Below are 18,044 nucleotides of genomic sequence, written 5' to 3'. Positions count from 1 at the left end.
TTTACCTAGCATTGAATTAAATAAATTTTGTGCTTCTTTAACATTTTAAAACAGCAAAAAATGTGACGTTGGTTAAAACAAAAGTTATAACTCTATCAATAACAAATAACAATGATAACAATAATTTATCAAAGATGAAAACGAAATTATATTACCATAGAAACGCGTTTTGATTTTTAGGACTTGGACTTCAATCAAAACAGTATGGACATTTGAAAAAGTATAAATGTTATTAACCATTTTAAAAAAAAGCAAAAAATTGATCAGAGAAATTACTATAAATTCAACAATATATATACAAGTTTTTCTTAATTTTCTCTAAAACGGTATGGAAATTTGGAAAAGTATAAACGGAATTAACCATTTTAAAACAAGCAAAAATTTATTGAAGAATGCATTTTTCTCAAAATGTCAATAATAAAAAGCTTTTCCTCTTGTAATCACAATCCGAGGACATACTTTTCAATGTAATATTCAAACTACAATTTTAGGGGGAAAGTATATTCGGATCACTTTGATGTTTATTAAAAAAAGCCTGCTACCAATACCTACATATACTCATATCTATTAAAAAAAAATTGGCGCCTGGAGGCATGTATAGCCGCCCATACTTGATATTTTTTTTATCTCAAAAACTGCGACTTTGACTGATTTTGATGATATTACAAATTTTGTTGCAAATATTATTCCTAATCTTAAATTGAAAACCGCGTTTCGCTAGCTACTGTAATTTTGGAGTAACGATTTTTTTAAATTTTTATCCCCCTCTCATACCCCCTTACCAACTCCCCACCCCCACCAAAAACTAATGGCCAGATTCTCGGGTGCCACAGTATTTTTGTCCCAAATTTGGTTAAAATCGGTTTAGCGGTTTTTGAGTTATCGTGTTATAGACGGACAGACAGACAAAATTGGATATTGTCGAGCCAACAAAAATAGATATTGTGTGTGCTTCTATACTATTCTTTTTATTTCACAATAAATATATCTGTAACTATCAGTTAAATATAGCTACCTTGGGCTCCTATTTTTTCAAAAAGTAAAAAAAAACAGTCTCTTCAAAAAACGAAGATTATGATCTAAAAAGTGGTTAAACCGACAAAAATTCGGCTGTCTCGCGGCTGTGTGGTTTGCTGATTGCTCACTAGAGATGTCAATCCCGGGATCCCGGAAGAAATTTTGCCTCGAAAAATCCCGGGATTGGATTATATAAATACCGATTTTTCATGCCATAGAATAAATTGCTTAATTTCGGAACTAAATAACTTAATATTTCCCTAATTAAATCAGAGATAGAAAAGCTTTTAATCAGACTAGAGCTCAGACCTCGACAAAAGCATTAAATACTTCTAGAAGAGGAACGAAGCGACAGCGGAGAGGCTGAGCTTCCCATTATCGAACTTCTGAGAAGAGAAGATAATGAACCTTTAAAGGCTAAACTGCAGAAAGCATTACAACAATCTACAAAGCCGATAAAGACCAAAAAGAAGTAATAAGACGCGACTGTCCGACATTATTACCCAATAAATTGAATTATTTTCAAATGGTGCTAGTCGGGGAATCTGAAAGATGTTTTCCTTCGGCAGGGATCTTGTGTAATAAGATACGTTCAAGACTGGGGGATGAAACTTTGGACGCATTAATATTTTTGTGCTATTTTTTTAAAAATTTATAGCTATAATTTGTTTGCTAAAATTTGTTTGGTGTTCATATGATTTTTTTAAAGAGTTTTTTGTTAATTTTCGTGTTTTGTTATATTTATATTAATTTTTTTTATGATATTAGGTATTTCATTGATAATTTTAAACCCGGGATTAAATCCCGGGATCCCGGGATTTGTCGCTCAAATCTCGAAAATTCCGGGATTTTGAAAATCTTTCGGGATTGATATCCTTATTGCTCACCAAGCTCAGATCCGACTTACAAGTATCATATTATGAAAAGCCTACACATGACCCGATTTTTCAGCCAACCTAGCTGACATTAAAAATATATGTGTGTTCTACTAAAAACTGTAATAAATGTAAAAAATATATATCATTTTTCAAAGATGTATAAAAAAAGATGTTTGAATCTAAAATTGTATCAATTAGAAATTTTAAAATGTGATTTAATATTTAGTAAAATAAAAAAATGTTATTTAATTTACTTTAAAGATAATATAAAACTAGCTAAAAAAATGATGGTCGATAAAAGTTTTATGTTACTGGTAAAAAACATAAAGGATTTGAACATTTCTCAGATATTAGAAGAGAATTACAGAAAAAGAATGGGAGTTGTCCTGGATCAGAGTTGTCCTGGGGCAAAAAACTTTTTAACTCAGGTAATATTTTTATTTTATAACTTCTACTACCAAACAGAAAGTTGTTACAGCCTAACTTACTCAAACTTTTAAATATAAATTCCACAAGTTTTTCCATAAAAGTATTCTGATGTTTACCTCTTCTTTTGTGAATTATAGCCAGTTTATGTATATGTTACTGTAAATGTCCGAAATGCGGTAAAACCTAGGATAAGCACGCTAAACCTAGGATTTACCAAAAGCATGTGGTAAAAGCACGAAAATTATTTATTTATTTATTAAAATCTTAGGATTTACCACACCGCATTGGTAAAAGTACGAATAAGCAAGTGGTAGTAAAAACCAACCAACCCCACCAAATAACCACCTAACCAATGCATTAACACCCTCCAAATAACCAGGCTAACCAATGCTTAAACACCCTCCAAATAACCACCTAACCATGCCTTAACACCCCCAAAATAACCAGGCTAACCAATGCATTAACACCCTCCAAATAACCAGGCCAACCAATCCACTAACACCCTCCAAATAACCTAATTAGTTAATGTTTTTGGTAAATCCTAGGTTTAGCGCGCTTATCCTAGGTTTTACCGCATTTCGGATATTTACAGTAACAAATATAAGACTGATACGTTACAAAAATCGATATCGTGAAACGATAATCGTTAAAATTTCAATGCCTGTAAACTGCCAAGTAAACAAAACAGAGATGTCTTTATATATTGACATCATTAATTTGTCGATATTGTTGCTATAAGAAAAATAATTCGTACTTTTACCAATGCGGTGTGGTAAATCCTAAGATTTACTGTTTGGGTCCCGTAAAAGTCCGAAATGGAAGCAAAATAAAGAAGTTTTCGAGCTTTTACCATTTTTATTTGGTAAATCCTAGGTTTAGCGCGCTTATCCTAGGTTTTACCGCATTTCGGACATTTACAGTGATATATAAATATTTTTTATTTCAATATAAAATAATCCTTTTTTTAAGTGCAAAAATATAAAATGCTTCGATAACAAGCATTTTTGGCTTATTTTATCCAATTCACCCAACTATACGCAAACCTTTGAGAATGTAAACTTGGAAATAAGCTCAGAAATAAAAGTAGCGTATCCAAAAACAGCAAGAGGATCTAGGAACGATGGTTCTTCAGAAGAGTATGTTATCGATGATGTGTATAATCCAGCATACAAAAAAGGTGGTGATTTGAAAATATCCACGGTGGGACATTACGACAAACTTAGAGGGTACTGGGTAGATTTGAAGCAAAATAAGTATTTTGAAAGACGAAATCTCACTGGAATTACATTAAAAGGAATTGTCGTTGTAAGTTTCTCAATAATTGTATTTTTACACTTCATTTGGTCCTAGATACAAATTAAGTTTAAGCAAAAAACATTACTTTGATAGCGAAGAAAGAAGTATTTATTTGATACTTTTACATAATAACTTGTATCTTTTTAATATTTTCATTTTATTGAAATAATTTTATATCAGTCAATTAATTGATTGTTAAACCTGAATACAATATACATACATACTGCCATTACACGCTGACGAGTATTTGACACGCATTAGAAGATGGTCATGCAAGACGTTTTCTTTCATGAGCTTTTCTGTAACTGAAAAGCCCGATACGTGATGTTATCTGCCTACCGCACTCCGGACATTCAAAAATCTCGTTCCTTTGTTGCCTCTTAACTTTTTGGTTGTGGCTGTTAACAGAGTTTACAATTTTTCTCCATTGAGTTCTATTGTGAGCTGCTTCTTCCCACTCATTCTGCACGTTAATTATTTAAGTTTTCGTAGAAAATATACTTGTACCTTTTGAGTTGTCCACCTGGCCTCCTCTTACCGTCTACAAGCTCACCGTAAAGCAGTGATTTTGGTATGCGGTTTTCTTGCATTCTGCATACGTGACCAGCCCATCTTAGTCGGGATTTTGTAACCATGACTTCAATACTCTCACAGTTACCTTTTTCAAGAACCGATGCGTTTGAGACCATGATGGAACCATTTGATTCTTAAGAGTTGTATAAGGTGTCTTTGTTGCAACTTTATGCAGCGTATTGAAGTTCTGGGATGAATTTTGTAGTTAATGTAGCTTTGTAGTAATGTTCTTATGTTGAACAAACCGCCGCCGGCCGCCGCCGCCGGCCGCCGTATCTAATGCCCAATCCTCTCTCCTGCAGTTTGCTGTCCACTATAATGGACAGCGCTGCCATGAATATGTTGAATAGGAGAGGCGCTAAGACACATCCCTGCCTAACTCCTGTATTTGTTAGGAAGGGATCGCTCAGTGATCCATGATGGTAACACTCTTGACTTGTTGTTATGGAGGCTGTTACACACTGTAAGAAATTTGTTGGGTACTCCGAACTTTGTCATAATTGCCCAAAGTGCATCTCTGTTCACAGAGTCCAAGGCTTTTGTTAGGTCGATGAATGCAACATAAAGTTTAGACTGGTGTTCTTTGACTTTTTCCTATAGTTGGCGGATGGAAAATATGGAATCGACAGTGCCGCGGTTAGTGGGAAAACCCTTTTGCGATTCTGTAAGGACTTTTTCTATATGTAGATGCAAGCGGTTTGACATAATTTTTGCAAGAATTTTTCTTCCGATAGCCAATAGTGAAATTCCCCGGTAATTTCCGCAGTCTGATGCACTTCCTTTGTTCTTAAATATATTCACTATATTCGCGTTGCAAAAGTCCTGAGGTACCTCTCCGCTTTCCATGTGACATCGAAGAGAGCATTAATTACCAATAAGTTCTTTACTTGCACACTTAGATTTCCGCCGGAATCTGTTTTATGGAGGCCTTTATTTCCTGTTCTGTTATTGGGGTATCTAATACATCGAGGCTGGTATACTGAGGTATTGTGTTTAGTGCTTCCATATTGGGGTTGTTTTCTTGGTTAAGGATATGGCTGTAATGCTGTAATGCTCTTTCCAGAGGTTTCTGATTTGCTCTTATAATGAATACAATGTGTCTAGAATGAGATACAAAGTTAAGATAAGGCAATATTCAGGAATTTTAGTTTTACTAGTAAATATCATATCACTACTATACAGTATATAGTAGTAGTTTTTTACATGTTATAATTATTTTAGTTACCTGATCCTTTTGATGGGACACTGAAAGAATATTTGAAAAGCAATAGGGATAAGGAATGGAACACGTTCAACAGATTCCATAATCGATTAATGACGTACTGCGGAAGCTACTATAACGTTAGGTAAATTGGTAAAACTCAAAGTTTTAGAGTGAAGTGATACTATGCGATTAAAAAGTTTTGTGATGAAGCAGCTTTGTCTGATGACATAAATAATTCTTAGCCGGCTGTTATATTGGATGCTATTTTTTTTTCAATGAATGTGTTCATACGAACTCAGACGAAACAACTCTTACAACTTCGTACGACCGGTATGGTTAAACCGGACGCGTTTGTTTAAGCCTAGTTGACAAGATCAAAGTGTACTTGGATCGTACCAACTGACAATGTAAATGACACGAAAAAGTACACAATTGGAACACGAAAAAAAAAACTCATTATCGTATTTCACGGTTCAAAATGTTCAAAATATACTACCCCTAAAATATTTGCACTTATTTAAGACTCGCCCTGTTTTCTAATTGTAGAACCAGGCGATGTTTTGGAGCACAGTGGTACAGTGACCAAAACTCTAACATTAAAGCTACAAACATTTGTTAATATACCTCTGCTTGCGACGAATTCTTTGCATATTTTAGCCGAACACTATCCAAAACGAAGATCTATGGCATTTAACTGGCCAAACTGAGATAGGCAAAGAAGTGATCATAAGAAAATGGGGATAGGTAGGGCATAATGGGGCATACTCTCTAACAACAACATCGCAAGAAATGCCCTTGACTGGAACCCATAGGAACAACGGAAAAGACAAAACAAACATCGCGCAGAACCGTAATGGAAGAGCTAGCAAAGTCAAGAACATCATGGCCAGAAGTTAAGAAAATTGCTGAAAACAGAACAAGATGGAAGATTTTCACTGAAGCCCTATGCTCCACTTAGGGACTAAAGGAAACAATGATGATGATGATGATGATGATCTAATAATTATAATAAAAGTAATGTTGATTGTACTGGTGACAGTAGCTAGTGAAGAACGCTTATTTTCAAACTTGAAATATATCATAGATATATTTACGTACCATATAAAGCATCAGAAACGCTTCCATATCCTAGCTTTAAACTCTATAGAGAGACACTTTCATACTGCCGAAGGTTTTAGGGCCAGCAAAGGTTTGAGGCAAGAGGACTTGGGAAGAAGACCATAAACCAATACTGGAGATAATTTGTACGCCTACGATTTCTTATCATATTTACCAATTCGTAAGAAATAGTCCAGAGCTGCAACAAGTCAGTTTTAAATAGACTTAAGTCTCAAGTCTTAAGTCATTTCTACAATCAAAACGATTTAAGTCAAATTCAACATAAAGTTCAAATGATTTAAGTCTTAACTCTTTGACTTAAATCATTTTATTTCAAATCAAGTCATTTTTGTAAAGACTTAAACCAGTATAACGTTATTTAAGTCGTTTTTATGACTTAAGTCTCTATTTTTGACTTAAATCATAATGGTCTGCAAGTTAAGTCAGTAAAATGACTTAAATCAATATAATTACCCTCAAGTCAAGACAACCAGAAATCAATTTAAGTACCTTTTTTTAAATGTTATTATTAATTTTCTTGTATTACCAATTAGCGATTTTCTTACTAGTATCATACTATTAATTTATTGAATAAAACGGTTAATTTTCAGAACAACTACAAACGCAAAAATAGTTTTTTTTTATAAAATTTAACCAATTTTGATCACTATGTCCATCGATGGCATAAGCTAAGACCTGGAGGATTTTAAGGTAATCTTGAATATATTCGAGATAAATTCCTTTCGTTCGTCTTTCGGGCTACATAACGGAGTCAGGGATTCACTTGAAAGACAACAAACTCACTACGAATCGAAAAACTAACGTTTTATTTGCTAGTGGTATCGAATCAAGCATTGTTTTTTTATACTGCTGCTTGGCTGTCGCCTATCAGTTTTAAAAGGAATGCTGCTGTTAAAAATTTATCATAAACATATATATAAATATCTGACTTAACTCTTTTATAAAAAGACAAATCTTTTTCTATTTCGGAATAAAGCTTTAAATCACAAGTCATTTTCAAAAAGACTTAAATTTTAAGTCTTAAGTCAGCTTTAGAGGAATGACGTAAAATCAAACGACTTAAGACATTAGAATCATTTAAATCAAAAAAGATTTAGGTTTTCTGTGAGCTTGCAGCTCTGAAATAGTCGTAGACAATAAACAATCCCACATGTCAAAGCACCTATTTGTTTGATTTTTACGAATCCGGTGGAGTTCGTACGAACAAATTCTCCTACGAATTCGCATCCAGTAACGGCCGATTTATGGGAGACTGTATTAGAACATTTATAATTATTATAAAAGTCAAGGATTGCTTTATCTGAAATCTTTTTATCGTTCTACAGTGTGCTATAGTAAGATTTACCTATTTTTAGTTTTGATGTAAAAATGTCGAAGTCTTGGGGATATATCCAGCCCAATGGATATTTCGATGGGCTTGTAGGAGCTTTATCCAGAAAGGAAATCGACGTGGGTTTATCTCCAGTATTTGTCAAAATTGACAGATTGCCTCACGTTACTTACGGAAGAAAAACCTGGAATTTAAGGTACATTGGGTAAAAGCCTACTATCAGAACAAAATTTTAATTGAAATAATTTTATTATTATAAGTTATTATAATTCTAAATATATTGGACTATATTTTTTTTGTTTAGTTTCTTTGACCTGGTATACTATACCTATGGATGAATTTTCTACGATGTTCTCAATGGGTACCTCGGAAACATACTGCTGGAGATAGAGAATCGGTTAAATGGGTAAAGAATTGCAGTTTTGTGGGGTCATAAATATACGCCTTTCATATTTTTGAAAAAGTGGCTTACTAAATATTTCATCATGGCTTACTAAATATTTCGAAAAAAAAACAAATGTCAACTATTTTAAAAATTGTCCCTAAATCTATTATAGTCTATTTTAGACAAAAAGTTTTCAGATAAAAGTTGTAGATAATCACTTCCTTAGTAAGATTGCGTCCTCCGTTTTTTTCTAAAGCCTGTCATTTTTAACATATTATGTATAACACATTTTTTTTAAGTGGAAACCATAGTTGGCCATGACTTCATAAAAAGTGCCATTTTTTAAGCTTTCCAGCGATGTAAGCTGTAATATGTTTTTTTTCAACAATTATATTACCGCCAATTCTTAGAATTTTTAAACAATTTCACTTAGTTAGCCATGGAAACAAGTTCAATCGACGTTGCTCTCAGAAATGTCTGGAAATGTCAAACTGTCACTTGCTGTCAGCCAAACTTTGTGTCTTTTGTGTCTTTGTCTCTAAAAAACATGTTTTTTTAGAGAACGGTTTTCAAGACATGTTAGAAAAGTTAAATTTAGATACTCGCGCATCAATAGAGTTGTTCGAATATGACTTTCATTATTACAAAAGAACTTCGAGAGGCACTCGAAGAGGCGGTATGGGAGAAGTTTAATTAAGTTGACTGGTCGTTCTGTGAGAATAGCTAGTAATTCAGTTTTAAAAAGTTGTATTTATACACTCAAAATAATGGAGGATTTTTTGAACATTTTCTAAAATACCTAACTTAAAGTTTACGTAGTGATATTATTTTTTTAAGTTTTAGTTTGTGTAATGTAATTGTAAATAATTGTAAAGAACCGTTTAATAATACATTCTGTCTTTTTATAAGTTATAAATCATAACAGAATTAGAATACCATGCACTAACTGAAATTAGTCAAGAAAAATAAGAATTGGATATGACTCAGTAATTTTTTGAAAAAAAAAATTTATAGCATATCGATGAAAAGCTTAAAAAATGGTGCTTTTTATGAAGTCATGACCAACAATGGTTTCCATTTAAAACATGTTTGAGTCATATCGTCAGTGAAATGTGATAAACTGTTAACTCCATTATTCCTAATTTTAGAGGAGAGAAAAGAAACGATACAAAAAATATATACACATGTAGCAAGAATATTCATTCGTTATTATGGTAAATAACGGATAACAATAATATTTGTTGGGGAACAATCAAACTCAACATTTCGTTAAAAATTTTACGTAAAAATGATGTAGGTATTAAACGTATTATTTACTTAAAATCAAAAAAGGAGTTAGCAGGTTGTCACGTTTCACTAACGATATGCCAAAAATGACAGGCTTTAGAAAAAATCGGAGAACGCAAACTCATTAGGGATGTGATTATCTACAAATTTTATCTGAAAACTTTTTGTCTAAAATAGATTATAATGGAATTAGAGACAATTTTTAAAATAGGTAAAATTTGTCTTCTTCTAAATATCTAGTAAGCCATGAACTTTTTCAAAAATCTGACAGTGGCATATTTATGATCCCATAAGACTGCAATTCTTTCCCCATTTAACCAACTCTCTTTCTCCAGTAGTTATCCAGTTCCGAGACGTCCATAGGGAACATCGTAGGAAACTCACCTTGCATCTTTAAAGCCATGAACAAAAAGAAAAAAATATATTGGATTATTGAAAGATGTTTATATTTTTCTAGAGCGGCTTTTATATTGAGAAATCCCAAATCTCGAAAATCCTACCAGATTTTTTTAAAACCCTTGTCAGTATCAGTCTGGATAGGTATTATAATATCATGCTCTGCATCAGTCATGGCGTTGTGGTTTAGCTATAAGCTAGAGAACGCATATAATTTTATCGAAAAAGCGGATGCCACTCTGTCATATATAGTTCTGTCTACGTTTGGTGCTTTTTGCCAACAAGGTAACTAAATGCAATAGATACTTTCCATTTTACCTAATATGTTAAAATATAATAGATACCTACAATACATGTTTACTTGAATATTTTTAAGGTGTGCTCAGTAGTCCACCATTCGTCTCTGGAAGAATAGTGATTATTTTCACTTTGTTGCTTGGCTCTCTAGTGTATCAATTTTATTCTGCTAGTTTGGTGTCGTTCTTGTTGAACGTCCCTACGACACTTATAACTAACTTACAAGGAATCCTGGATCAAGGATTTAAAATTGGATGCCAGGACACATTGTACGATAGACAATATTTGTCGGTGAGTGTAACCTATTATACAATGTGATTCATTTATTGATTTTTTGTACAAAGTATCCCATTTTCGTGTGTTTTATGGGGTTTCTCGTTTATGAGTAGAGATACAAAGATGCGAATCACTGTGCTACTTACTTACACTCATATTTGTCCTAGCCTTCTTAGTTTCTAAAATGGAGGGCGCATTTGAACATGTATTTTTTGACCCACTTCGAATCTTGAACAACTTTTAACTTTTCCTGTCACAACTGGATACTGTAGAGTTTTTCACGTAAAATCCGGTGATGTAACTAATTTTTAGCTGGGAGCTGTCATTTTCGAATTATGACTCAAACTTATGTTTTTTTTAATGGAATACCTGGTATCTGGATCCCTTATCCTGGAAAATCTAGATATTTTTGTTTTATTTGCCTTGTTATGAGCTTTTTAAAAATATAATATACTATACTGGGTGCGTCTCAAAAGTGACTCACCTCTGTAACTTTTTTATTTTTTCAGATAAAATAACGAGACTAACTTGGTATGTTAGACATAAATTATTAATGTAGATTTAAATTAAATATGACATAAATTAGGATTGATTGACGTATTCAATTACTTTCGGTCGACTACAACTTTTGATTTTTAAATGACACCCTTGGTATTTTTTACTTGATTTGATTATTGAATTACATTCTGAATAAGATGACATATATAGCATATGTCAATTTTTGACATTTTCAATTAAAAATTAGTTACGCCACTGAATTCTATATAAAAAACCGAGGGGTGTCTCACTATTATTTTGGCAGTACGTGTACATTTTTTACCCGAGTGAGACACCCCTCGTAAAAAACCATATGGGATTCAGTTTTCACCTTTTCGATGATAAAATAACCGCAATAATACGAGGGAGGTCTAAAATTCAACAATTTTAAATTTGCCCTGTATTTCAAGAACTAAGTAAAAGGGCTAGGACAAATTTGCGTGTAGCATCTTTAGTTTCAAAAAAAGTAGAATAGTAACGTTAAAACCGCATCTTTATAACGTATGATAAAAAAACGGCGTCTAGTTGGCTTGTTTTCCCAGTATAATGTTATTTTTTTTTATTCCCCGTATAATTTTACATATAAAATGACAGCGATCTTCATTTTATAACCATCGCTGATGCCGTTTTTTTTCGATCATGTTGTACCTCTACTCATTAACGAGAAACCGTATAAAAATATATATATATATATATATATATATATATATATATATATATATATATATATATATATATTATATATATATATATATATATATATATATTATATGAAAGGCCAGATATTGTATATGAAAGGTCAGGGGTAGGAGGTAGTTCAATTACTCTCCAAACTGACAAAAGCACGATTTAATGTTCAAAACGTTACAAAAATAGAGTATAGGAACTAAAATAGCGTAATAGAGATTTGTTAGAGAGAGACAAACGTACTAACTCAACGAGTTGCTTGGTTCTCTTCTTTTTTTGCTTGATTTACCTGCTGGTTTTCCTTTAAAGGTACATTCAGGCTGAGAGCGTCGAGCGTCGCGTCCGCCCCATTGAACTCGAACCCCGACGCTCAGCGGACGCTAGCGCAACGCCAAACGCGACGCTGTCTGCCTGAACGGTCTAATTTAGTTAAGTGAATTGAGACGCGACGCTCGACGCTCTCAGTCTGAATGTATCTTTATAGTATAACTTTGACGCTATACTAATAATATATAATAGGTTAAAAAAACTCAAAAAAATTCTATTTTATATTATAGAGGTCAACTGACAACGTTACCAAACAAATTTACAGAATAGTCACCAAGAGGTCGACTGATAATGAGACAGGTTTCTTAGAAGCAGAAGTAGGCCTCAAGTTGATGAAGGAAGGGCAGTACGCTTTTCACGTTGGTTTGGAAGTTGCCTACCCCATCATACAAGCGACTTTTGATGAAGCCACCATTTGCGAACTTAGAGAAGTACCAATGTGGGGCCAAAGACACGTTCATGGTATTTACCAAAAGCATTCACCACTGAAGGACGTCTTCGACGTTTGGTACTACTTAAGATTTAATAAAAAGCAAACAATACAATAGAATTTATAGACTAATTTTAATTAATACCAAAAATACACCTAGTTCTAAGAAAATTTGGTCATTTTTTTTTGAGGAGAGGAAAAAACTTTTAAAGACATCTATCGGATGTTCATGACAGATAGTGTGGGATTTCCACCCACTAAAAAACCTCATCCTTTTCTTCACTACATGTTGAAACTACCGGTAAGTATTACGTCAGCATGCAGCGCTGTCTTCTATTTAATCCTTCTGTCTTCTCTTCAGGTCTGCCTCTTTTGTTTCTAATATCTTTTTTGCCATATCGGATACGGAATTCCATACAACTCTTGACTTTAACATTTGTTCTATTATATTGTTCGGGTCTAATTTCAGTCCTACTTCGTACTCCAGTTTCCTTCTCTCTCCTATCCAACGGGGACACGAGAAAAAAGTATGCTCTACATCATCTTGTGTGTTTTCGCAATAGTGACAGCTTGGTGATTCTCCTATTTTAAACCTATAGTGGTATGACATGAAACAGCCATGGCCGCTTATCAGTTGTGTTAAGAAGAAATTCAGATTTCCGTGTCTTCTATTAACCCAAGGTCGTATATCTGGAATCAGTCTTCTTGTCCAAGTTCCAACACTACTTATTTCCATCCATCTTTCTTGCCAAAAATCTAGGGTGCGATGTATTTTTTTACCTTTAGGACTTCATACAATATTGGTGCTGCGTATAACATAATTGAATGTGTTACCGCACTTAGCATTTGTCGTTTCACTGATGATGGTCCATTTAGATTCGGCATTAACCAACTTAAAGCCTTCGCAGGTTTTTCAGCTTTTACGCATGTATTGATTATGTGTTTCTTCATAAAAGCCCCTTGATCAATAAACACCCCCAGGTATTTTATTTCCGGCTTTGTAAATATTTCGGTTTCAAGGATGTTAATGGAAATCTGACGCATTACTCTTTTACTAGACAATATCACCGTCTCTGTTTTTTCTGGTGCTATTTTTAGTTTTAAGTTCCTCATACATTCTACAATCCTATGTATAGCAGTATTTGCTGTCGTTACTATAACTGCCTCTGAGTCTGCGGTTACCACAATTGCCAAATTGTCAGCATAGCCAACAAGTAATACATTCGGTGGCATCTCTAATCGAAGCACCTCATCATAATAGATGTTCCATAACAATGGTCCGAGGACAGAGCCTTGCGGTACTCCACACGATATATCCATTGCGTTATTTTGACATATATGCAGTTCCCTCTCAGTGAAGTAGCTAGTTATCATTCGGATTAGATACGGTGAAATGTTCTTTTTTTTAAGAGCTTTTACAATGCCATCCCATGGCGCCGAATTAAATGCATTTTAACATATATAGTTACAAGAAGACATTGTTTTCTATTTTGGGGTGCAAAAGCCTTTGTTCTTTTGACTTCTTGTAACACACTCGATATAGCGTCAATTGTCGAAGATCCTTTTGTAAACCCGTACTGGTTCTTAGCTAGTCCCCCTTTTTGGTTTAGCTCCTCATTTATGCGATCTTTTAATAAATGCTCTAATAGTTTCCCCATGCAGTCAAGTAGGCAAAGCGGTCTAAAACTCGGAACTTGCTGTTCTGATTTACTCGGCTTCTCTAAGAGTACCAGTCTGGCTCTTTTCCAGACACTAGGAAACTCCCCGATAAGCAATTGCTGGTTCATTAACAATAAGCAATCGTCTGGAAAATTTTCTGCTATATAACGTATCAGCTCCGGTGGTATCTGATCAGGCCCAGGTGCTTTTTTGGTTTTGATTATCATGGCCGCATTCTTGAGTTCTTCTTTAGTAAACATTGGTATGTATTGTTGTTGGATAGATATGTTTTCCCAGTTTGGTTTGTCTGATTTTGGAAATAATTTATGGGCTTCTTCTATTCTGATTTTTTCAGAGAGATGTATAGGTGGTTTTAGTTTAAATGATTTTGCTACTATTTTATAACCAGTTCCCCATATATCGTTTTCAACTTCTTCCAGCACTTTTATCTGTGCACTTTTCTTCGCCTTCTCTATAGCTTTTTTAAATTCAGATCTTTTTTCTTTATACTGATCTCTTGCATAATTCTTTTCCTCCTCCGTCACATGTTGTAGCTTATTTTTACGTGTAAAATGTCTCCTCTTTAATTGGCATTCCTTTATAATATTCGCGATTTCCGCTGACCACCAGTATACGTGTTTTCTTTTATCATTCCTTATCCTAATTGTTTTGAAAGGTTTATCACAGGCTGTTCTGATAAGATTCATAAAGGTGTAAGGTGAAATATTTGTGTCTTGTCTGGTAATATATTGTTTTAACTTTTCCGCGAATATTTCCATTTTTTCGTCTTGTACTCGATCCGCCATCAATGCTGGTAGAACATTTATTTGTGTGAGCCTTGAAATAACCATTATTACTTTTGACATCCGGAATATTAAGGAAGATATAATTGTGATCGGAGAGACTTTCTTCATCCGATGTTACCCAGCCTATATTTCGTGTTGCCAATATACTACTTGCAAAAGTGATATCGATATAAGACTCTGTCATGCCTCTCCTAAAAGTAGGAGTTTCTCCTTCATTCAAAACTATTAGATCTAGTTCGGCGGACCATTCTGATAAAATATCCCCTCGGTAGTCGTTCAATGGTGATCCCCACATTATAGATTTTGAGTTAAAATCACCTCCCACTAGGCATGGTTCGTTATGGGATACTATACTCTGTTTAAGTTTACACAGGAATTGGTTAAAAATCTCCATACTTACATTTGGAGAGATATAACAACTATAGATAATCATCTCTGGAAATTCTACCCATACGAAACCATTTCCTTGTCCACTCTTCTCAACCATTTGCTTTGTATTTATGACACATATTGCTGCATCTGTGTTATCGTCTCTGTACCAGTTATTATTTTCTTTAACGATGTTCTTATTTGGTTCACTCAATATTAGTATGTCTACTTTTGCGTTGATTATGACTTGTGACATCAAGTGGTGAGCCGCATATCTTCTACCTAGGTTTATTTGTAATGTTTTTACTATTTTTGATGATTTGGTTGGAGTTCTCTACTAACAGCCCTTCGGTATACCGGACATTTCATTGTTAATGCTTTATGCCCTGCTTTATTACATACTGGACAGTGAGATGTGTTTTTGCACTCTTTAAATTGGTGATTTACTTCGCCGCAGTTTCGACATAAGTCCGTTCGGTCTGTTCCCATACAATCTCTCGCCTGGTGACCAGTAGACCAACATTTATAACAAGTTGCTATTTTAATTCTCTCGTGTATTCTGCAATTAGTTAGTCCAATCCTAATTCTTCTTTCCGCCAAAAGTTTGTCTGCAGCTTCTCGTGTAACAAGTATCGTAGCAGCCTGTGTCTCTCTATAAGAAGGTCTGATAGAACTAATTCGTAATTTCTCGTCTGACCCTATATGTTTTTTTATCGTAGCTTCAATTTCTTCTCTAGTGGTAATGGCATCCAGGTATTTTATGTGAATTACTGTACTTAGCCTTTGTTGAGACATTAATTTGATGGAACCCTCTCCGTTAATTCCCCTTAATGCTTCAGCCATTTCTCCGGCATTTCCTCTTTCCTTGTCCATTGTGAGAAGAAGGTCACCTGATTTTGTCATTCTGACACTATTGATATTTGTATCTAAATTTTTCTTATTAACTTCAATTTTAACGTCTTTTAGTAAATCTGCATATGTTTTATTTCCTTTTGGTATTATGAGTGCATCCGTCAGAAATATAACCTTTAAATAAAGAATATATATAAGGGCCGACCTACGAATAACCAGGACCCTGTTGATTGCACATTATTAAGTGGTATCATACTAATGACTATAGAATACAAGGACCAATAATACCCGAGACCAAATGGTTAGTATACTCCAAACAGTGCCGTGTCACATATTTTTCTTAACTTAGCTGCTTGAAGATATATTTATATTTCTGATAAATGTTTTGACTACGCCTATGGCGTATGCTGTTTATTTAGGTGGTATCATAGTAATTAATTGCAAAAAAAAACGTATTAAAAAGTTATTAAAATGTAAAGAAAAGGTACAAAGACATATATATCCTTTATCGACATATATAGTACTTATCAAGTACACATAATATCAGAAAAATGGTTATCAAATTCAATAAGAAATCGCTAAAAAGGTGGAGTGAGCTATTTATTTACCTATGAACGTAACTCCTGGGCGACCAAACCAAATCACCATTGTAATAAAGTTTAAAGTTCACTACACATAACAAATTATTAAAAATCACTAAAATTCACTAAATCAAAAAAATTGCCTCTAACAACGCAACTTCTGCTTCAGTCCGTATATGGGCGTTACGTGTCCTTGTATTCTTTAGTCATTGGATCACATTAATTAGGTTCTTTTTTTGTTCTAGCTTGAACAGACTCAGCGAAAACGGGGTTTTGAACAGGGAGTACCAATTTTGGCACCCGAAGAAACCAGAATGTTTGAAATCAGGGTCTAATATAAAGATTCACACAGGATTGGAGGATTTCTATCCCGCTTTGGTGGTTCTATTGTTAGGAATTGTGGCCAGCTTACAGATTTTGGCAGTGGAAATTTTGTGGCGCAATCGAAATATTACGAGTCCATTTAAAAAAGACACGGTTTATCCTTATTGCAACTAAAAACTAAAACAAGTTTATGACGATGATAGAAGTAAAATAGATAGCTAGTAATTATTGTTCGATAAGTTCACCTATTTATAAAATATAATTTTTTTGCACATATCTAATTAATTAGTAGTATTTGATGCACATGATCATTCACAGGGGTCCACTTGCATGCTATTGAACTTTCACTCACTTGTTTAATAAAAAAAATATTAGAAAGAAATATACATTTCTGCCATTTTTTACGTAAAAAAGTTCTCTTATTAAAAAGCGCTACGAGTATATTTGTTTCTAAATTTTTCTTATTAACTTCAATTTTAACGTCTTTTAGTAAATCTGCAATGTTTTATTTCCTTTTTTTTTAATGGTTCTCAAGATATTTGGAATCGAAATTATATTTATATTAACTAACAATATTACTAAATTCTAGTATATTAATAGAATTTATTATTTATTTAATTATACTAATAGAATTTATTCGATTATGTTAATAGAATTTAGTCACGTGAAGCTTGGCCGGCACAGCGTTGCCCACTTTTACATATTTTCTTTTAATCAAAATATTTTAGAAAACAAAAATAAATTAATTATAAATATATATACACAGTTATTATTTACCTTAACTTGCTTACTTTACTTTTTTGTATCCGGATTATATTATAGTTTATTAACCCACTAATGGACTATGTCCAATGCTTCCCGTTTAGCCAGCCATAGGTTATCGAGGGTACATCTGTGGGGGCATGCAGGACATTAAAGAAGATGTTCCATATCCTGAAAAGCGTCGCAGTCGCATTTGTCGTCATTTCTGTCCAGCTAACCCCAT

The 18,044-nt window shown here is 33.7% G+C and overlaps 1 protein-coding gene across 1 annotated transcript; it reads left to right on the top strand.

The window, feature by feature from the left end:
* Positions 1–2,179: 2,179 nt before the first annotated feature.
* LOC115888444 (ionotropic receptor 75a-like) lies at positions 2,180–17,559 on the top strand. Its single transcript, XM_030908189.1, has 8 exons — positions 2,180–2,323; positions 3,294–3,629; positions 5,415–5,539; positions 7,872–8,042; positions 9,976–10,199; positions 10,291–10,502; positions 12,269–12,546; positions 16,981–17,559. Exons 1-8 carry the CDS (start codon positions 2,180–2,182, stop codon positions 17,231–17,233), a joined length of 1,743 nt encoding a protein of 580 aa, XP_030764049.1. The 3' UTR covers positions 17,234–17,559.
* Positions 17,560–18,044: the final 485 nt, after the last annotated feature.

This window comes from Sitophilus oryzae, unplaced genomic scaffold, assembly GCF_002938485.1.
Source record: "Sitophilus oryzae breed Bouriz unplaced genomic scaffold, Soryzae_2.0 scaffold_738_pilon_pilon, whole genome shotgun sequence".
Taxonomy (NCBI): Eukaryota; Metazoa; Arthropoda; class Insecta; order Coleoptera; family Curculionidae; genus Sitophilus; species Sitophilus oryzae.
This window is presented reverse-complemented; position numbering and strand designations above follow the sequence as displayed.